This window comes from Hemiscyllium ocellatum, chromosome 19, assembly GCF_020745735.1.
Source record: "Hemiscyllium ocellatum isolate sHemOce1 chromosome 19, sHemOce1.pat.X.cur, whole genome shotgun sequence".
Classification (NCBI taxonomy): domain Eukaryota; kingdom Metazoa; phylum Chordata; class Chondrichthyes; order Orectolobiformes; family Hemiscylliidae; genus Hemiscyllium; species Hemiscyllium ocellatum.
Window position 1 is genome coordinate 245,332 of NC_083419.1, and position 22,386 is coordinate 267,717.

A 22,386-nucleotide genomic window follows, 5' to 3' on the forward strand; every position below is an offset into this window, starting at 1 on the left:
AGTTAGTTTACACATGACACCACAATAGGTGGTGCACTGGACAGTGAGGATTATCTAAGAGTACAACAGGACCTTGAACAGATCAGCCAAGTGGTAGATAGAATTTAATTTAGATGAATGTAAGGTATTACATTTTGCTAAGGCAATCCAGAGCAGGACTTACATAGTAGGGCCCTGCATAGTGTTACCAAACAAAGATCTAGGGATGCTGGTGCAAAGATCCTTGAAAGTGGATAGAACAGAGTAAAAGGAGTTGGGATGTCATGTTGTAGCTGTACAGGACATTGGTTAGGCCACTTTTAGAATACCATGTGCAATTCTGGTTGCCCTTCTATTGGGAAGTTGTTACAACAGGAGGGCACAGAAAAGATTTAAAAGGATATTGCCAGAACTGAAGAGTTTAAGCATCATGGAGAGGCTGAGACTATTTTCTTTGTAGCAAAACTGGAGGGGTGACAGTATAGAGGTTTATAAAATCATGAGGGACATAGATAGGATAAATAGAAAAAAGTCTTTTACCCAGTTTAGGGGAGTCCAAAACTAGACAGCATAAGTCTAAGATGAGGGAAGAAAAATGTAAAAGGAATCTAAGGGGCAACTTTCTCATGCAGAAGGTGGAGGAGTATCGGAAGTTGGTCCAATTACAACATTTAAAAAGGCATCTGGGTGGGTATATGAATAGGAAGAGAGTTTAGTAGGATATGGACCAAATGCAGGCAAACGGGACTAGGTCAGCAAAGACGAGTTGAACCAAAGGGTCTATTTCCTTGCAATACGATTATGACAGCAGACTGATTTTCTCTCCCAACTATAACCAAAATTACCATTTATAGTTTGCTTGAGGGTTTTTTTCACTACGGAGCACAAACACACACAAATCTACAACACACTTTACAAACACTCAACTCCTACATGCTGCCCTGGACTCTATGGTTCAGTGACACAATATCTACAATACAAGGCAAAAATCCCAGCTTTGACTTGCAGATATCCTGCATATGATTTGTCCAGTGTTGAAAATCATAAAGACAATAATTTTTCAAGAACCAGATGACTTAAGGAATTTTTACCCATCACCTTAAATTAAACAAATCAAAACATGAGTATCGCTCCAGTTTTGAAAAAGAGACAAAGTTGAACCTTGCAAGATAGTGTTAGATTTCACGACAGAAGTATGCAACAAACTAAGATCCTTTTCCCAGCTGATCTTCCTATAAAACCACTTTATCTTCAAGACAACCTTAAACTGGCTCTGCACACATTCCAAAATAACAAGTTCTCGAACACTGGACCTGCAAGAGTGGCAATGTTGAAGTCTAAAAGGCCCAGAATTCAATCAATTCCTTGGAAAGAGGGAATCACAGTCAGTTTATGAAGATCTTTGAAGTGGTCAAGATCAGAACTTTTTAAACGAAAAAATTCTTACACATCTTGCTTCCAAATTACTTGCCCCACATTTCTAGGCATCTCCAATAATCAGAAAGCCTTTCTGAATCCACACTCTCTAGCCCTTTTAAAAAAGTTTTTTTTTTGTTTCTACCAGATATTTTTCCCAAACTCCAAAGTTTAGGCCCGGAATCCTTCATCTCTTTTTAGAGCAATCCCATCATCCCAACACTCAGTCTGGAGAGCCTTCACTGTACTTCAATAGTACATACCCAACCTTAGGTAGGGGACCCAAAACAGCACCCAAACTGCACCCAATGTTGAAGGTATCAATACACAATACCTCTGTTCTACCTAAAGTGGATAATCTCTCAAACAAAAATAGAAATTGCTCACAAAACAGGTTGGCAATCTCTGTGGGAAAAAAAGTAGAGTTAAAGTTGGAATCCATTGACTCTTCAGACCCTGAGTTTCACCAATTTCTACTTTTTGTTTCAAATCTTCAGCAGCTCTTTGCTTTATTTTTGTGGGTATCCTCATTTATCCACATGGTGTTTCCCTTGCCAAGTTCTTGCTGAATCACTCAGCCTGTCCAAAACACTTCAAAAAGGTCAATGCACCATTCTCTCAACCTATTCCAGTTTTGTCATTGACATAGCTGGAAATATTACATTTGGTCACACGTCCCAAATCATTGATCTAGACTGTAGACATTTGCAAGTCAGATCATTAAGCAGAGAGTTACCAGTTATTCCTACTGTTGTTAGTATCCCTCAATCTACGCAAATATACTACCTCTTTTCACGTGGTCTCATTTTATTTACTGAACTCCCACAGAGGACTTAGCAGGAGTAAGTCATTCAGCCCTTTTAGCTTTTCTTCCTCCAATCAAGGGGATCATGGCTGATTCAGTTATAGTTTACTTTTGTCTGTACTCCACAAACCAGACTCCCCTTTTGCCAAAAATCTATCCAATGCTGTCTTGAATAAAGTTAAGACCCAGCCTTAACTACGTTCAGGGAAGAGAATTTCACGACTAAGATTTCACCCCCACTTTATTTCCATCCACACAAAGTTTTACCACCTTTTCTTTTCTGCCTGGGCTTCCTAGATGTTTAATATCCTTCAATATTCAGGTCCTACCTTTGATCATACTTCAGACTTTTTAAAATAAAATATGGATATTGTTGGCTAGCAAACACTATCCACAAATGTCCCAGGACAAAAGCAGCAAATTGCCTTCTTCGACCACTGCAATCTATATGTAACCACACCCGCAGTGCAGTTGAGAGGAAAGTTCCTGAATTTTGACTCAGCTACAAAGGAAAAAAAACAATACAGAACTAAGTCAGGATGGGTACTACTTGAAGAGGAACCTGACTCTAAACAACTAGATTACACACCTATTCGCTTCTATTTATGGAATAAGCCCCCCTTGCCACCCACCTCCAGTTTGTTGCAGATGCTGCATGCTTTAAATTGATTTTATTCTGCCATTCATTTTTGTACTTCCCATTAATAGCTTTGTTTTTTTCCTACCTGAATACTCTTGCAGGCTCCCATCTTAAACCTTTCAACAGCATGAGCAAATCTCCTTGTCAGGATCAGTTCCAGTCCTAAGGTACAATTTTAATTTAAACAGGTCCCACCTGCTCCAGAAGCAGTCCCAATTTCAATAATTCACAGGTGAAACACTCACTTTCAGCCTAATTCTCCAGTTAATTCACAATTTTTTAAAAATACTAGACTCCATTGCCTTTGTTCAGTAGCACCTGCAATACGTTCCAAATCCCTCATCCGGATATGGCCACAAAGCCATGTAAAAATAGATATCCCCTATCCAATATAATAATGAGGAGCAACAGGACCACACAAGTGGCCGCTATTTAGCTTCCCGGAATCTAATGAGTTTTGGAAAATTAAAACTAATGCATCAACAATCTCATTGGCTAATTCTTTTTAAAACTCCACTGTGAAACCTCTCAGAACCTGGGGAGTTGTCAACTCATTTCCAATAATTTACTCTGTAGTTGTGCGGCAAGTTTGCAGAACAAAACCCAGGCAAAGATTGGCTGGTCCATACAACTTTCATCTGTTTACTTCCACCAGATGACTAATCCTGCATGCAACCTTCAAGATTCCGATGGCAAATTATTTTGACAGACAAGGGCATGAACCATTATCTGCATGATTAACTAAATCTGTAGGCAACCAAAATTTGATTTAAAAAAAATAAAATTGAATACACAGCCTTTATCAGGAAGCCATGTTTTAAACCACTGATAGACTTATAAAGGGTCAGAGAACCAGGCGAAACAAACTTCAACTTGTATTGATAATTTAAAAAGGCCCAAATTCAGCAGATATTCAAGGAAACGTAAACCAAGCAAGATAATTCTGTAGTATTCAGTTCAAATTAAATGAGATGCAGAAACATAGCTCTTCAAACCTGTAACATTCGTGATGATCCTGGCTGATTATGGAACTCTGCATTCTAGAATTCCTGTAACCGCAAGAACAATATCCAAAACCATGCTCGAAAACAGCCAACAACCAGGGCTCAATTCCAAGACTGCTAGCAAGCAAGCAAGCTAGCTAGGAATGAAATGAAAGCTGCTCTACTCAATTGTTACAATTTGGAATGCGCTGCCTAGGACAATGGTGGAGGAAGATTCATGGAAGGCTTCAAAGCAGAGCTGGATGTGCATTTGGAAGTCATGAATTCAGAGGTTTTCAGAGATAGGGCTGGAAGTAGGTGAAAGTGAGGACTGCAGATGCTGGAGATTAGAGTCAAGATTAGAGGGATGTTGGAAAAGCACAGCAGAACAGGCAGCATCCAAGGAGCAGGGGGAAAAAAAAAGAATCGACATTTCGGGCAGGAGCCCTCCATCCGGGATGGAGACTGGGACGAGCCAGTTGGCTCTTTTGGGAACTGGTATGGACATGGGTCAAATAACCTACTTCTGTACTATAAAATTTTATAATTCTGACACTGTCTTAGCTGGAAATGCTTCCTATGGCAAAAATCCACAGGTTCTCCACCGTCTAGTGGAAGGTATTTCTCATCATCTCACTCCTAAATGGCCTATCCTGTATACTTAAACGGTGACTCCTGATTCTAGACAACTCCATCTGGAAGATGTTGCCCACATTTACCCTGACAGAATTTCGTCAAACTGTAACAATGACAAAGATCCTAAAAAGGAATATAGATAGGTTAAGCAAGTAGGCAAAGATTTAGCAAATGGAGTAAAATGTGTGAAAATGTGCATCTGTTCATTCTGGCTCAAAGAATGAACACCATCTAAATGGAAAGAGGTTGTAGAACTCAAACATAGGGAGCATCAGCATGACTTTGAGCAATTGGTGTAGAAGAATCCAGAACTCATAACACTTCCTCCTTTTCCAATCTGTCATTGGAGGTAATAAACTGCCTTCCCATTCTGGCTATAGTAGTTGCTGATCTCATGTTTATCCACTTGATACAAATCTGCCACTCACTCAACTTTCCCAAAACCTAATATCTCCTCAGTTCACACTCCTATCTAGCTTTGCGTTGTCTGTAAACCTGGAGATATTACGTTGAGCTCCCTCATCTAAAATCATTGATATATATGGGTGAATACCTGAGGTCCAAGTACTGATCCCTGGGGTGCCCCACTAGTCATTGTCAGCCACTCAAAATGACTCACTAATTCTTCTATTTTGTTTCCTGTCTGCAACCAATACCCCCAGTTCCACATGCTTTAATTTTACACTTTAATCTCATCTGTAGGATCTTATCAAAAGCTTTCAGAAAAAAAATCTAAGTAAACCATATTCACTAGTTCACCTGAACCAACCTGAATTACATGCTTAAATTCCAAGTAGACTGGTCAGCATGATTTACCTCAAATTTATGTTATCAGTCTAATCCGGTCACTGTTTTCATAGTGCTCTGCTTACTACGGATATCAGGCTAATTGATCTACAATTCAGTTTTTCATCCTCGTTTTTAAACAAGTTAAATTAACAATCCTCCAATTCACAGGAACTGCTCCAGAATCACTAATCTGAAAGCTGATGTCCAATGCAGCCCCCGTTTCTCAGCAATTGTAAGTATTCTGGGATATAGATGATTGGTTTTAATTCATCAATTTCCCCAACAAATACCGACTGCAATTCCCACCTCTACAAGACCTAGTGCCCCCCAACATTTTTGGGGCATTTAGTTTTCTCCCTTGTGAATGCAAAGCATAAACAAAACAAAATAGTCTGCCACCTGGCTGTTCCCCATTGTGAATATTTCTGTTCTGACTGATAGAAATTTACCTTGAGTCTTCGCTAATCATTTTGTCTTCATGTACAAATTGATTGCAGAAACTTCCAAGGCATGTCCATTACATGCTTTCTGGCAGACTATTTCCATTCTTAAAAATCAGTGATCTCCTTTACTTAAATCTAAACCGCTCCCAATCATCAGGTCTGCTGTTCTTTTTGGCCAATTTGTATGCACCTTCCTTGAATTTAACATTATCCCTAATTTCTTATTAGTACTGTTCCAGTTTTGTTTGTTTCAGCCACAAAATGAATTATTCACAGTTCAGGAAGTAAACTCCATGAAGTTCAAAAACAATAGTATGTCCATTATACAATTTCTAATGCAACAAATTTGCATTTCAAGTGACATTGTAAAAAGATTCCCATTTATTGGACAATATTACTAAACAAATTCTTAAAACCGTTCAGGGAGTCACGTAGAAAACCATGCAATATCCATCCGAATAGTATGTAGAGCAATCCAGTCTGCCCAATTTCCCTGCTGTCTTTGTGGGTATACCTGTTTATTTCCCACAAGCACCTATCAGATGTCCTGCTGAAATAGATTTTCTTTACTTCCAAAAGCCTCATAAATGGAGTTCCAGTGCATTACTGCACAAAAGAAAAACACCCACGTCTTAGCAGCTAATGCAAACAATTTTTACCTTCTTTTCCAAACATGGTTGAAAGCTTTCATTTTTAAATCCTGAACCACATATATCTCAAGATGACCAAATAATCACATTATTCTGCCCAAAACAGGTTTCAAATTTTATGGTATAAGTTTTTATATATATTATAAAATAGACTAAATCTATAGACTTTTTCCTCCCCACTGTTGAGGAGTGAGCAGCAACGTACACAGAACCTTTGAACTAAAGCTTAATATATAGTCACTTCCACAAAACACAAAACTACAAATTACTGATTATCAAGTGTAACTGTTGTCAGGTACTTACTTGTTAATGTCGGCCATCTTGAGTACAAGATAAACCTGAAGGGAAAAAAGTTATAGTTTAAAAAACCCAAAGTCAGAGGTACATTTTCTACAAAGTCTTCCATGATTTTCAGAACTTCTATTGAACATAAATTTAACTACAACCAAGTCAGGGCAGCTGCAACAGCCATCTACAGAATCACAATCTAGAACATTTAATATCCATGAAATGCCTTTAAGAGACATTAGTGTTGCATGAGGAGGTTATTCCAGTTGTACATAGATTACAAATAAAGATTGTTATATGAAACAAAATCTATAAATAATCCAGAGTAAGCAGATCACAATTGGCATGCCTGTGCAAGCAAGGAGGCATTTCTAAAGAAGGCTAGATTCAGCTATTGCATTAGCGTTTCCCTCAACTGGAGGGCACTAACGTTCTTTAGAAAATAAAATCAGTATACAAAATCAGAAACACCTTAAGTACTTAAACTGCTAAAATCAAACTGTTAAGTCAAGCTTGAAAATGCCAACATCCCTACGTGATGATTAAACTGAAATGGTTTGAAAATAATCATGACTATAAACAGACTGTACAATTCACTAAATACTTTGCCAAGCCTACAATCATTCTTCACAAGCAGACATTATAAAACTGAAGCGATTTAAAGTGGATGCAGAGCAGAATAACAAAAAAATGAAGTTATGGCCACAAAGACTCAAGTTTTTCAATAAAGGGAAGTGATTTGACATTGTAACCAACTGCTTGGCACAGTCTACTCATTTTCCAGCATCAGCTATGGCTCAGTTGGTAGCAGTCTTGCCTTTGAATCATACCCCATGCCAAGCATAAATATCAAAGCCAACACTCCAATGCACTGTATTGACAGAGATGCCATTCGCCAGATGAGATGTTAAATCAAGACCCAAACTTCCTGGACAGCCGGACCCAAAGATGATACTACTTTAACGAGGAGCAGGGCATGTAACCTTATTATCTTGACCAATTTGTCACGCAATCAACACAGAACAGATTATTTGGTCATTATCACCTTGCTCAGTGTAAAGTGGTTGCTGCATTTCCTGTACTAAAAAGTGACAACAATACAAAATACAGTCAAACTGCAGCAAAGCAAATCAGAGTGCCATCCACAAGTTAGCATGATGCAGCCAGAGCTTTATGCTAACCAAGGGAGGTAGCTATGTAAACTAACGTGCGCACAAACGCACCAGCAGGAAGTCCCAAATCTAGAATAGTAAATGAGAAAAGTGCCTATTTTAACAGTATAAAAAGTTCACAGTAGAAAATGACATCATGTACAGTAAAAAGGACTGAAAATGTTGGGAATTAGTTCAGGAAAACAAATCTTTATTTCCTTAGCATGCTTTGGAACACCTGATACTCCACCATGTCATAAATGCAATTACGTACTCCATATTTTCATAGGAAAGTACAAAGTCCTACAGCACCTCCACAGTCTTTGCAGCTTCAGCTAGGGAAGGCGGACATTCAGACTCATTGGCCTCTTTGGTTGAAGGAAATATTGTCAATGATCAGATATTGTATAATCGAACTGACAAGAGTGTCATCCATCCCAAAGGAAGTTTCCATGATCGCCTCTACTGGAATTCGCAGGCTAATCTTCTGCAGGAGTGAAGACCCTCTGCTCAGCTGATTGGTTCCTATCAGAGTCCACCTCTTCACACTCTGCATCTTGAGATATTGCAGTCGCACTTGTCACCAATGTCCACAACCACACCATGAACATGGCTACCTATTCACAGCTGGGTTAACTCCTGCTTATTGATGGCCCCTATCACAGGAGATTAGCTACTTTCACAAGTTCACAGATACCTAGCCACTTACGTATTGGCTGAAGCTTACACACTTTTGAAGGAAAGAACAATTTATAGCTTGAAGAAAGCAATTCATGAGTAGGTGTGGTAGTTAATCAGTATGATGACACAGTCTTCCTCATCTTCCAATGATCTGTTCTGCCCACTTCCATAATCCACACCTCAAAAATACAGGGTTCATCCAGACTGTTTCATAAAGCTCATAACGAGAAGTCTCCTGACATTTACAAGGCAATCAAGCATTGGTTGGCTTCTTGGTCTTGCCCATCACAGGAATGTCAGCTTTTCACAAATATTCATGTTGAAGATGACCAGAGCAGTAATAGATTTAAAGATGAAATGTATAACGCTGGAAAGCTGAGCAAGGTGCACTAAAAGGGCAATCTGATTTACAACATAGTATAACAACCCAGTTTCATTCAGGTCAAAATATCTCTTTCGCATAACTTCCCAACATTTACAATGCAAGCCTCACCTCTAATCAATCCATCCATCCATCACTGCAAGCAAACTTATGACAAAATCTCTTGACTGGGATGAGACGGAGTCATAGATATACAACACGGAAACAGACCCTTCGGTCCAACTCGTCCATGCTGACCAGATATCCCAACCCAATCTAGTGCCACCTACCAATACCTGGCCCATATTCCTCCAAACCCTTCCTAATCAAATACCCATCCAGATGTCTTAAATGCTGTAATCATACTCGCCTCTACCAGTTCCTCTGGCAGCTCATTCCATAATGTACCACCCACTGATTGAAAGAGTTGCCCCTTAGGTCTCAGCTTTCCCCTCTCTCCCTAAACCAATGCCCTCTAGTTCTGGACTCCCCCACCCCAGGGAAAACACTGTCTAGTTTTCCTATCCATGCCACTCATGATTTTATAAACAAGGTCACCCCTCAGCCTCTGACGCCCCAGGAAAAACAGCCCCATCCTATTCAACCTCTCCCTATAGCTCAAATCCTCCAATTCTGGCAACATCCTGGTAAATCTTCTGAACCCTTTCAGGTTTCACAACATCCTTCCGATAGGAAGGAGACCAGATATGATTGCAATATTCTAAAAGTGGCCTAACTAATGTACTGTGCAGCTGCAACATGGCCTCCCAACTCCTGTACTCAATACAGGAAGGATACCAAACGCCTTCTTCACTATCCTATCTACCTGCAACTCCACGTTCAAGAACCTGCACTCCAAGGTCTCTTTGTTCAGCAACACTTCGAGATCTTACTATTAAAGTACAAGTCCTGCTAAGATTTGCTTTCCCAAAATGCAACACCTCACATTTATCTAAGTTAAACTCCAGCTGCTACTTCTCAGCCCATTGGCCCATCTGATCAAGGACCTGTTGTCATCAGAGGTAACCTTCAGCACTGTTGACACCTCCAATTTTGGTATCATCAGCAAACTTACTAACTATACCTCTTATGCTCACACCCAAATCATTTGTATAAATGAAAAGTGGTGGACCCAGCACTGATCCTTGTGGCACTCCACTGGTCACAGGCCTCCAGTCTGAAAAACAACCTCCCACCACCATCCTGTCTTCTATCTTTGAGCCAGTTCTGTATCCAAGTGGCTAGTTCACCCTGTATTCTATGAGATCTAACCTTACTAACCACTCTCCCATGGCGAACCTTGTCAAAGACCTTACTGAAATCCATACAGATCACATCCACCACTCTGCCCTCAATCTTCTTTGTTACTTCAAAACACAATCAAATTTGAGACCTGATTTCCCACACACAAAGCCATGCTGACCATCTCTAATTAGTCCTTGCCTTTCCAAATACATGTACATCCTGTCCCTCAGCATTCACTCCAACAACCTGCCCACCACCATCAGGCTCACTGGTCAATAGTCCCCTGGCTTGTCCTTACCATCATAGCCAACCTCCAGTCTTCCGGCACCTCACCTGTGACGACTGATGTTACAAATATCTCAGTAAGAGGCCCAGCAATCACTTCCCTAGCTTCCCACAGTGTTTAAGATAAACCTGATCAGATCCTGGGGATTTATCTTCTACTATGCATTTCAAGACATCTAGCACTTCCTCTCTAATAGAGATTTTTCAAGATATCACTATCTATTTCCCTACATTTTATCCCTTCCATGTCCTTTTCCATGGTAAACATTGATGCAAAATACTAATTTAGCATCTCCCCCACCTCCTGCAGTTCCAAAGGCCACTTTGCTGATCTCTGAGGGGCCCTATTCTCTCCCTAGTTACCTTTTTGTTCTACTGTATTGTAAAATAAACCGTTGTAGTCTCCTTAACTATTTGCCAAAGCTATCTCATGTCCCCTTCTTGATCTCCTGATTTCCCTCTTAAGTATACTCCTACTACCTTGGTACTCTAAGAATTCATTTGATGCATCTGGTCTGTACCTGACGTATGCTTCCTTTTTTTTCTTTACCAAAACCTCAATTTCTCTAGTCATCCAGCATTCCCTATATCTATCACCCCAACAGGAATATACTGTCGCTGGACTCTCGTTATCTCATTTATAGAACATAGAACATTACAGCGCAGTACAGGCCCTTCGGCCCTCGATGTTGCACCGACCTGTCATACCAGTCTGAAGCCCATCTAACCTACACTATTCCATTTACATCCATATGTTTGTACAAAGACGACTTAAATGCACTTAAAGTTGGCAAATCTCCTACTGTTGCAGGCAAAGCATTCCATACCCTTACTGCTCTGAGTAAAGAAACTACCTATCACCCCTCAATTTAAAACTCTGCCCCCTTGTGTGCACTGTCACCATACTTGGAAAAAGGCTCTCCCTGTCCACCCTATCTAACCCTTTGATTTCTGAATGCTTCCCATTTTCCAGCCATCCTTTTACCTGCGAACATCTGCCCCTTGATAAGCTTTTGAAAGTTCTTACCTAATACCGTCAAAATCAGCCTTTCTCCAACTTAGAACTTCAACTTTTAGACCTGGTCTATCCTTTTCCATTACTATTTAAAACTAATCAAAATATGATCACTGGGCCCAAAGTGCTCCCCCACTGACACCTCAGTCACCTGCCCTGCCTATTTCCCAAGAGTAAGTCAAGTTTTGCACCTTCTCTAGTAGGTATGTACACATATTGAATCATAATTTTTTCTTGTACACACTTAAATTCCTCTCCATCTAAACCCTTAACACTATGGCAGTCCCAGTCTATGTTTGGAAAGTTAAAATCCCCTACCATAACCACACTATTATTCTCACAGACCTCCTTACAAATTTGTTTCTCAATTTCCCTATTAGGGGAGTCTATAAGACAATCCCAATAACGTGATCATCCCTTTCATATTACTCAGTAAAACCCAAATAATTTCTGTCAATGTATTTCCAGGAATATCCTCTCTCAGTGCAGATGTAATGTTATTCCTTATCAAAAACACAACTCCCCCTCCTCTCTTGGATGTATGCCCTGGAACATTAAGCTGCCAGTCCTGCCCACCCCTGAGCCATGTTTCTGTAATTGCTGTGATATCCCAGTCCCATGTTCCGAACCATTCCCTGAGTTCATTTGCCTTCCCTGTTAGGCCTCTTGCACTGAAGTAAATGCAGTTTAAATTTATCAGTCCTACCTTGTTCTCTGCTTTGACCCTGCCTGCTCTATTTGACTTGCTTTTTTCCCTCAACTGTATCAGTCTCAGATTGATCTCTTTCTTCATTAGGAAAGAAGGCTGTGTGTTGAATCTGAGAGAATGGGTGAGATTCTGAATGATTACTTTGCAGTGTTCACTGAGGAGAGGAACATGATGAATGTTGAGATTAGAGATAGAAGATTGACATATGTAAGGAAGATGTGTTGGGTATGCTAGAGGTTATTAAGGTGGACAAATCCCCAGGACTGGATGGGATCTATCCCAGGTTGCTGAGGGAGGCAAGAGGGGAAACAGCTGGGGCCCTGAGAGGTATCTTTGTGGCATCCTTAAATACAGGTGAGGTGCTGGAGGACTGGAAGATTGCTCATGCTGTCCCCCTGTACAAGAGGAGTAATAGGGATATCCCAGGTAACTACAGACCAGTGAGCCTGACGTCAGTAGTGGGAAAGTTGCTGGAGAGGGTACTGAGGGTAGGATCCATTTATAATTAGAAAAGAATGGGCTTATCAGTGATAGGCAACATGGTTTTGTATGAGAGAAATTGTGCTTTACCAACTTAATAACATTCTTTGAGGAAGTGACCAAGTTGTTAGATGAAGGAAGGGCTGTTGATGTCATATACATGGACTTTAGTAAGGCGTTTGATAAGGTTTCGCATGGTAGACTAATAGTGAAAGTGAAGTCACATGGTGTGCAGGGTGTTCTAGCTAGGTGAACAAAGAACTGGTTGAGCAACAGGAGACAGTAGCAGTTGAAGGGAGTTTCTCAAAATGGAGAAAGATGATCTGTGGTGTTCCACAGGGGTCAGTGTTGGGGCCACTGTTTGTAATATATACAAATGATCTGGAAGAAGGCACTGTTGGTATGATCAGCAAGTTTGCAATGACATGAAGATTGGTGGAGTAGCAGAAAGCATAAGGGTCTGTCAAAAAATACAGGAGGATATAGATTGACTGGAGAGTTGGGCGGAAAAGTGGCAGATGGATTTTAATCCAGACAAATGTGAGGGGATGCATTTTGGGAAGTCTAATTCTACAGCGAATTATACAATGAACCGAAGAGCCCTGGGAAACGTTGATGGGCAGAGATCTGGGAGTGGAGGCCCATTGTACCCTGAAGGTTGCTGCACAAGTGGATAGAATGGTCAAGGCAGCATATAGTATGATTGCCTTCACTGGATGAGTATTGAGTATAACAGCTGGCAAGTCACGCTAACATTGTACAAGACGTTGGTTCAGCTGCATTTAGAATACTGTGTACAGTTCTGATCGCCACATTACCAAAAGGACGTGGATGCTTTGGAGAGAGTGCAGAGAAGGTTTACGAGGATGTTGCCTGGTATGGAAGGTGCTAGCTATGAAGAGGGGTTGAATAGGTTAGGTTTATTTTCATTAGAAAAAAAAAAGTGGGGGGGGGGGGGGGCGGGGGGAAGGAAAGAGACCTGATTGAGATTTATAAAATCATGAAAGGTACAGACAGGGTGGATAGAAATAAACCTTTTCCCAGGATGAAGGAGTCTATAGCGAGAGGTCACTCTTTCAAGACGAGAGGTGGAAAATTTAAGGGGAAAATACATGCAGCAAGTACTACACAGAGGGTGGTGGATGTCTGGAACGCAGTGCCAACAGAGATGGTAGAGATAGGCACTGTAGATTAATTTAAGATGTGTCCGGACACAAATGCATGAGTAGGTGGGGAGCAGAGGGATACAGATGCTTAGGAATTGACCGACAGGTTTAGACAGTACATTTGGATCAACTCAGGCTTGGAGGGCCGAAGGGCCTGTTCGTGGGCTGTAAATTTTCTTTGTTCTTTGTTGTTTATTTCAGTCACATGACAATGGGGAACTAACAGGCAGCAGAAATCTTGACAGTTTTAGTTTGGAATAAAAGCACAATATCAACTCTACCAGAATTCGTTTGCCAACATCCATCGCCAGATTTCAGTGGTAGCCCTCTAGCAATAGACCAACCCTGCTCCCAGCTTTGGTACTACCAGCACAACCCATCCTGTTCCTAGATTTACAAAAAATTTTTGGAAACTATGCTGTTGGTTCCACATTGCAACAATGCCGATCCCAGCAAGCACTAAGAGGGTGGGAATGGGCAGCACTCTACAGGAATGTAGATCAACATGCAATGCGTTCTTAGTGGAATTATTTTTATCATGCAATTTTTCAGGAACAGAGTAGATACGCTAATTGAGGGACGCTTTAGGTGAGTTTAGGAGGTTACAATACTATCCATCTTTGCAAGATAAAGAAACCAATTCCAGCCTCCACATTTAAAAATCAGAATAGTCACAGACACTATTCAGACAAGGAGGGAAAAAATAAGTATCTCTGTACCCTCATCTCAGTCACTGCCAAAAATCTGGTGAAGTCTTTGAGTGAACAAGATACTAAATTAGAATCATCTGTGTACAGACCAGAACACAACACAAAGATCATCCTTTCTTCTTGCACAAATGTTAAACCAGAGAAGAGTGCTTTCAATACAGAGTTGCTGTAACTGTAGTATTTTGCTTTTGACCAAACTATCTGGAACAGGCTATTCGGTCTTTCAAGTCTGCTCATCTGACGTCCTGCATTAACTCTGCTGTCTAATTCCTATATCATATTTAAATATATACAAATCCAGTCCTCAACTCAGCAACCAAACCTCTCTAGAGTTAAAATATTTAAGAACCATATAGTACAGAAACGGACCCTTCAGCCCAACTCATCCTTGAGTGAAGACATTTCTCATCCTAATCCGTAATGATTGACCCTTTTGTTTCATTTATTCTGAGGTGGGCATTGCTGTGTCTGGAGTCACACGTAGGCATTACTGTACCAAAAGGATTTCCCTCACAAGCAACAATCTCATGGTCATTATTTGACTCAAGTCCAGATTTTTTAAAATTTCAATTCTATCATGGTGCGATTCAAACCCAAGTCCCCGGGACATTATCTGGACATTTGGATTTATAGCTGAAAATGTGTTGCTGGAAATGTGCAGGTCAGGCAGCATCCAAGGAACAGGAGAATCGTCGTTTCGGGCATAAGCCCTTCTTCAGGAATGAGGAAAGTGTGTCCAGCAGGCTAAGATAAAAGGTAGGGAGGAGGGACTTGGGGAAGGGGCGTTGGAGATGCGATAGGTGGAAGGAGGCCAAGATGAGGGTGATAGGCTGGAGTGGGGTGTGGGCAGAGAGGTCAGGAAGAAGATTACAGGTTAGGAAGGCGGTGCTGAGTTCGAGGGATTTGACTGAGACAAGGTGGGGGGAGGGGAAATGAGGAAACTGGAGAAATCTGAGTTCATCCCTTGTGGTTGGAGGGTTCCTAGGCGGAAGATGAGGCGCTCTCCCTCCAACTGTCGTGTTGTTATGGTCTGGCGATGGAGGAGTCCAAGGACCTGTATGTCCTTGGTGGAGTGGGAGGGGGAGTTGAAGTGTTGAGCCACAGGGTGGTTGGATTGGTTGGTCCGGGTGTCCCAGAGGCGTTCTCTGAAATGTTCCGCAAGTAGGCAGCCTGTCTCCCCAAAATAGAGGAGGCCACGTCGGGTGCAGCGGATGCAATAAATGATGTGTGTGGAGATGCAGGTGAATTTGTGGCGGATATGGAAGGATCCCTTGGGACCTTGCAGAGAAGTAAGGGAGGAGGTGTGGGCGCAAGTTTCGCATTTCTTGCGGTTACACGGGAAGGTGCCGGGAGTGGAGGTTGGGTTGGTGGGAGGTGTAGACCTGACGAGGGAGTCACGGAGGGAGTGGTCTTTTCGGAACGCTGATAGGGGAGGGGAGGGAAATATATCCCTGGTGGTGGGCTCCGTTTGGAGGTGGCAGAAATGACAGCAGATGATACACTGTATATGGAGGTTGGTGGGGTGGTAGGTGAGAACCAGTGGGGTTCTGTCCTGGTGGCGGTTGGAGGGGCAGGGCTCAAGGGTGAAGGAGCGGGAAGTGGAGGAGATGTGGTGGAGGGCATCGTCGATCACGTCTTGGGGGGGGGGGGGGGGCATTGCAGTCTTTGAAGAAGGAGGCCATCTGGGTTGTATGGTTTTGGAAGTGGTTCTCCTGAGAGCAGATGCGGCGGAGAGGAAGGAATTGGGAATTGCGAATCCTCATCTGGATTTATAGCCAAATTATACCACCAGTTGGCCATCACCTCATTGCGAGTATCTTACTGAATATCCAATGTGCCTCCAGTCTGAGAGAAACTGCTACTTGGGGCTAACATCTACAGTGCTAGAATTTTACATATCCTCTGTCAGCTCATTTTTGTCTCCATAGAGCAAATACAAGGACACATGGTCGGTGCTGTCAAAAACAGTTCAATAGCAACAGTTAGAAGAAAACAAGACCAGAAAGATCATTTTTCTCTGCACATTTTCAGTAGCAAGGCTAAACCAATTATAGACAGAGACTAGTCTGTGGTGGGTTCACAAGGAATTGGAGAGACATTCTTATTCTGCATTACTTACTCCATTACTTTACAAACCACCAAGGAACCTGCTGGATTTCAGAAGGCAGAAGTGATGCAGTAAAACATTTTAAGAACAGTAATGGACAACCCCCAAAAAAATGTTGAAAAACTCAACTTCACAGGCACAAAGAGTTTATCTTGAAATAGGCAGAAAGGATTCATAAAAAGAGGAAAAAGAAACAATACAACAGGAAGCCACATAAATCGGTCTACAGAAAATATCTATCAGAAAACCCAAAACAATGTCAAGCATCTAGCTTCTTTTTCTGAAAGGCCACAGGAAGGGAAGGAAAATATTGTCATCTTAAAGGAAGAAATTTAAACAAAGTAAAATCAAGAGAGATGTAAAGAAAACTTCAAATGAGATTTTAAAAATTTAAGCTGCCTATAATTCCAAATTACTGAGCAAAAGTTTGAGGGATCATTAACACTTACCGAAATCCAAATATTAAAAAACAAAAGTCAGAATTTCACTTTTTAAAAAAGGGAAAATTGTACAGAGTTTGCCACGAATTAAGTAATGCATGGTGATCGAAGGGGGCAGTGGAGAGAGAGCAAGCGAGAGGACGAACAATTAAACCAACATCATCACTGAACTAGTAATGCAGGGAACAAGTGGGAAGACAGGTTTGAATCACACTGTGGCAGCTGGTTTGGTTAACAGGTCTATAAAACAGGTTTCAGTAAATGTGTCATTAACATACAATTAATTGGAATTTAAAAACCCATCTGTTTCACTAATGCTCTTTAGCATTAGTGAGGAAATCCACTTGCTTACAATGGTCTAGCCTACAACCATAACCACTGCAATGATTTTCTCATTTAAGTTCAAGGGATAATTAGGGATAGGCATCAAATGCTGGTCTTACCGTGTCTCAGTGAAGAAAGAAGAAAAAAAGAACCATCATGCTCTGGTTTATTAACTCAAGCTAATTTTCCCAGGCAACTGTTGGAGGGCATTTCAGACAACATAAACATTGAAAAACCTGATGGGGAGGATCTCAAAGTATGCCTTAGGCAAAGGGAATAAAACTTTCAAAACAAACCATATTGTTCCTAATGCTTCAGACTAGAGTTGTGCAAATTGCAAGATAGCATCACACCAAAGATCTTTCAATTCATGCCAATTTCAAGTCCCACAGTTAAGTTACTCACCCTGTTCAGCTATCTGGGCTTTTTATTAAAGACTGATTGTAGCCTTCAAACCCAAAAAGGCAACTTTTATATCCCACCTGTGCCTTTAAGTGAAAAAAATGACATAAGTTGCACTCTGCTACTAATGCACCATTTTACACACAGCAAGACTCCATCAATAAATTGGACCACTGCTTAGCCCATTTTTGGTAGTGTTCATCATGCAAAATAGGTTAACCAAGATGCCAAAAACACCATTCTACAGCACAGTAACTTTCACCTTTTACCACACAAACAGCAATACCACTGATTAAGGCTACACAGAATAGTCTGTTCTGGCATCTCCACATCAGAATAGTCTGGCAAAAAAAAACATTCAGGACTGCAGTATCATAACTGAAACAAATAGGTGCAAGACTTGTCCTTTTTACAAGCATTCATTTTCACAGCAATATCCTGAATTGATGAACAATGCTGGATAAACCATTTCTGTTTGGTAGAAGTCTTAACAGGCTGGACAGTAATTACTGGTTGATATATAACCAGGCTTTCTTGTATTATTTTCAAAAGTAAATTCGCCAAAAAAAGCCTTCCCCCTCATTGATGAAAGCAGTGTCAGAGCTGTTAGCAGCCAGTGCTCCGGCACTAGACCAGGTGCCTGTGTAGACGCTGTAATCAGGTAGGGTTTATTACCAAGATCGCTGAGAGCTGGTGATAGCTGGGTGCGGGGTATAGAGCTATAACGGTGTTTAACGCGGGAGGAAACCTGCTGCCTCAGGTCAGAACTGAATGATGTATTCTGAGCCCACCATCTCTCCCCGAACCCCGGGGGAGAGCGTCCACCTTCCCCCACCCCCCGGGACCAAAGCCGCCCACCCCCGGACCCCGGGGAGGGGGAAAGTCCGGGCGACAGCCCAACGGCATCTGCGCCACAGACCGGAGCGGAGCCCCGGGCCCAGCCTCTGGGCGGCCCCGAGCTGCCGCCACGTGTTGCCGGGGTGGGCCGAGCCGGGGTCCCGGGCCTCTCTCAGACCACAGGCCGGGCCTGTCCGGGGGAGGGGGGGGACAGGGCATCCCGGGCAGGACAGGCCCGAGCAGCACAACACCGGCCGAGCCCGGGAGCGGACAGCGCGACACGAGCGGCAAATCGAGGCCCCGGAGCCGGGCCGGGCCCGGGCTGAGGCTGAGGACAGGGAGGATACTCCAGGCCGGGCCCCTCGGGGGAGGGTCACCGGGGTGTCCACCCCTGGACCCCGCCGCCCCAGGGGGTACACACCGCTGCACACAGAGCCCGCACCCCCAGGGGACACAAACCTGTCTCTGTGTGTGTCCCTCAGTGTCTCCGCGCGCCCCACACCCGCTCTCTCTGATGGCGCTAAAGGCTGAGCGCGGCCGCCGATTGGTTGGATATAACCCGCGGGGGCGCGCACTGCGGACCGCCTCCCAACGTGCGCGTGATTGCGTGTTCCCGAGACTGCGTGTGCGCGTGATTGCGTGTACTCGTCCTCCACAGCCACCGGAGAAAGGAGCAGAGCTCCCTCAGCCACTGAGTCCCCCTCACCCGGGGGGGGGGTGTACAGGCCCAGGCCACAGCGGCTCCGCCACATCAGCATCTTCCCATTGACCTGAACATGCTGCAATCCAAACTAACCAGGCAGGAGGCTGGCAGATCACAGCAAGGCAGGCAGCATCAGGAGGGAGAGGAACACAACAAGGCAGGCAGCATCAGGAGGGAGGGGGACACAGCAAGGCAGGCAGCATCAGGAGGGAGAGGAACACAACAAGGCAGGCAGTATCAGGAGGGTGAGGAACACAGCAAGGCAGGCAGCATCAGGAGGGAGAGGAACACAACAAGGCAGGCAGCATCAGGAGGGAGAGGGACACAACAAGGCAGGCAGTATCAGGAGGGAGAGGAACACAGCAAGGCAGGCAGCATCAGGAGGGAGAGGAACACAGCAAGGCAGGCAGCATCAGGAGGGAGAGGAACACAGCAAGGCAGGCAGCATCAGGAGGGAGAGGGACACAACAAGGCAGGCAGCATCAGGAGGGAGAGGAACACAACAAGGCAGGCAGCATCAGGAGGGAGAGGAACACAGCAAGGCAGGCAGCATCAGGAGGGAGAGGAACACAGCAAGGCAGGCAGCATCAGGAGGGAGAGGAACACAACAAGGCAGGCAGCATCAGGAGGGAGAGGAACACAGCAAGGCAGGCAGCAACAGGAGGGAGAGGAACACAGCAAGGCAGGCAGCATCAGGAGGGGCAGGAACACAACAAGGCAGGCAGCATCAGGAGGGAGAGGAACACAACAAGGCAGGCAGCAACAGGAGGAAGAGGGACACAGCAAGGCAGGCAGCATCAGGAGGGAGAGGAACACAGCAAGGCAGGCAGCATCAGGAGGGAGAGGAACACAACAAGGCAGGCAGCATCAGGAGGGAGAGGGACACAACAAGGCAGGCAGCATCAGGAGGGAGAGGGACACAACAAGGCAGGCAGTATCAGGAGGGAGAGGAACACAGCAAGGCAGGCAGTATCAGGAGGGAGAGGGACACAACAAGGCAGGCAGCATCAGGAGGGAGAGGGACACAACAAGGCAGGCAGCATCAGGAGGGAGAGGGACACAACAAGGCAGGCAGTATCAGGAGGGAGAGGAACACAGCAAGGCAGGCAGTATCAGGAGGGAGAGGAACACAGCAAGGCAGGCAGCATCAGGAGGGAGAGGAACACAGCAAGGCAGGCAGCATCAGGAGGGAGAGGAACACAGCAAGGCAGGCAGCATCAGGAGGGAGAGGGACACAACAAGGCAGGCAGCATCAGGAGGGAGAGGAACACAACAAGGCAGGCAGCATCAGGAGGGAGAGGAACACAGCAAGGCAGGCAGCATCAGGAGGGAGAGGAACACAGCAAGGCAGGCAGCATCAGGAGGGAGAGGAACACAACAAGGCAGGCAGCATCAGGAGGGAGAGGAACACAGCAAGGCAGGCAGCAACAGGAGGGAGAGGAACACAGCAAGGCAGGCAGCATCAGGAGGGGCAGGAACACAACAAGGCAGGCAGCATCAGGAGAGAGAGGAACACAACAAGGCAGGCAGCAACAGGAGGAAGAGGGACACAGCAAGGCAGGCAGCATCAGGAGGGGCAGGAACACAACAAGGCAGGCAGCATCAGGAGGGGCAGGAACACAGCAAGGTAGGCAGCATCAGGAGGGAGAGGAACACAGCAAGGCAGGCAGCATCAGGAGGGAGAGGAACACAACAAGGCAGGCAGCAACAGGAGGAAGAGGGACACAGCAAGGCAGGCAGCATCAGGAGGGGCAGGAACACAACAAGGCAGGCAGCATCAGGAGGGGCAGGAACACAGCAAGGTAGGCAGCATCAGGAGGGAGAGGAACACAACAAGGCAGGCAGCAACAGGAGGAAGAGGGACACAGCAAGGCAGGCAGCATCAGGAGGGGCAGGAACACAACAAGGCAGGCAGCATCAGGAGGGGCAGGAACACAACAAGGCAGGCAGCATCAGGAGGGAGAGGAACACAACAAGGCAGGCAGCAACAGGAGGAAGAGGGACACAGCAAGGCAGGCAGCATCAGGAGGGGCAGGAACACAACAAGGCAGGCAGCATCAGGAGGGGCAGGAACACAGCAAGGTAGGCAGCATCAGGAGGGAGAGGAACACAGCAAGGCAGGCAGCATCAGGAGGGGCAGGAACACAGCAAGGCAGGCAGCATCAGGAGGGAGAGGAACACAACAAGGCAGGCAGCAACAGGAGGAAGAGGGACACAGCAAGGCAGGCAGCATCAGGAGGGAGAGGAACACAACAAGGGAGGCAGCATCAGGAGGGAGAGGAACACAACAAAGCAGGCAGCAACAGGAGGAAGAGGGACACAGCAAGGCAGGCAGCATCAGGAGGGGCAGGAACACAACAAGGCAGGCAGCATCAGGAGGGGCAGGAACACAGCAAGGCAGGCAGCATCAGGAGGGAGAGGAACACAGCAAGGCAGGCAGCATCAGGAGGGGCAGGAACACAGCAAGGCAGGCAGCATCAGGAGGGAGAGGAACACAACAAGGCAGGCAGCAACAGGAGGAAGAGGGACACAGCAAGGCAGGCAGCATCAGGAGGAAGAGGGACACAGCAAGGCAGGCAGCATCAGGAGGAAGAGGGACACAGCAAGGCAGGCAGCATCAGGAGGGAGAGGAACACAACAAGGCAGGCAGCAACAGGAGGAAGAGGGACACAGCAAGGCAGGCAGCATCAGGAGGAAGAGGGACACAGCAAGGCAGGCAGCATCAGGAGGGGCAGGAACACAACAAGGCAGTCAGCAACAGGAGGCAGAGGAACACAGCAAGGCAGGCAGCATCAGGAGAGAGAGGAACGCAGCAAGGCAGGCAGCATCTGGAGGGAGAGGGACACAGCAAGACAGGCAGCATCAGATGGAATGGAACACAGCAAGGCAGGCAGCATCAGGAGGGAGAGGAACACAGCATGGCAGGCAGTATCAGGAGGGAGAGGGACACAGCATGGCAGGCAGTATCAGGAGGGAGAGGGACACAGCAAGGCAGGCAGCATCAGGAGGGAGAGGAACGCAGCATGGCAGGCAGTATCAGGAGGGAGAGGGACACAGCATGGCAGGCAGCAACAGGAGGGAGAGGAACACAGGAAGGCAGGCAGCATCAGGAGAGAGAGGAACGCAGCAAGGCAGGCAGCA

At 44.8% G+C, this 22,386-nt stretch overlaps 1 protein-coding gene across 1 annotated transcript in view; it reads right to left on the reverse strand.

The window, feature by feature from the left end:
• nap1l1 (nucleosome assembly protein 1-like 1) overlaps positions 1-19,120 on the reverse strand; it is a 103,326-nt gene extending 84,206 nt beyond the window's left edge. Inside the window, exons 1-2 of the mRNA XM_060839567.1 lie at positions 19,002-19,120; positions 6,645-6,679 (exon numbers count right to left, since the gene is read on the reverse strand). Coding sequence (XP_060695550.1) covers positions 6,645-6,661 — 17 coding nt within the window. The 5' untranslated portion in view covers positions 6,662-6,679; positions 19,002-19,120. The remainder of the gene's footprint in view (positions 1-6,644; positions 6,680-19,001) is intronic.
• Between the last annotated feature and the right edge of the window lie 3,266 nt (positions 19,121-22,386).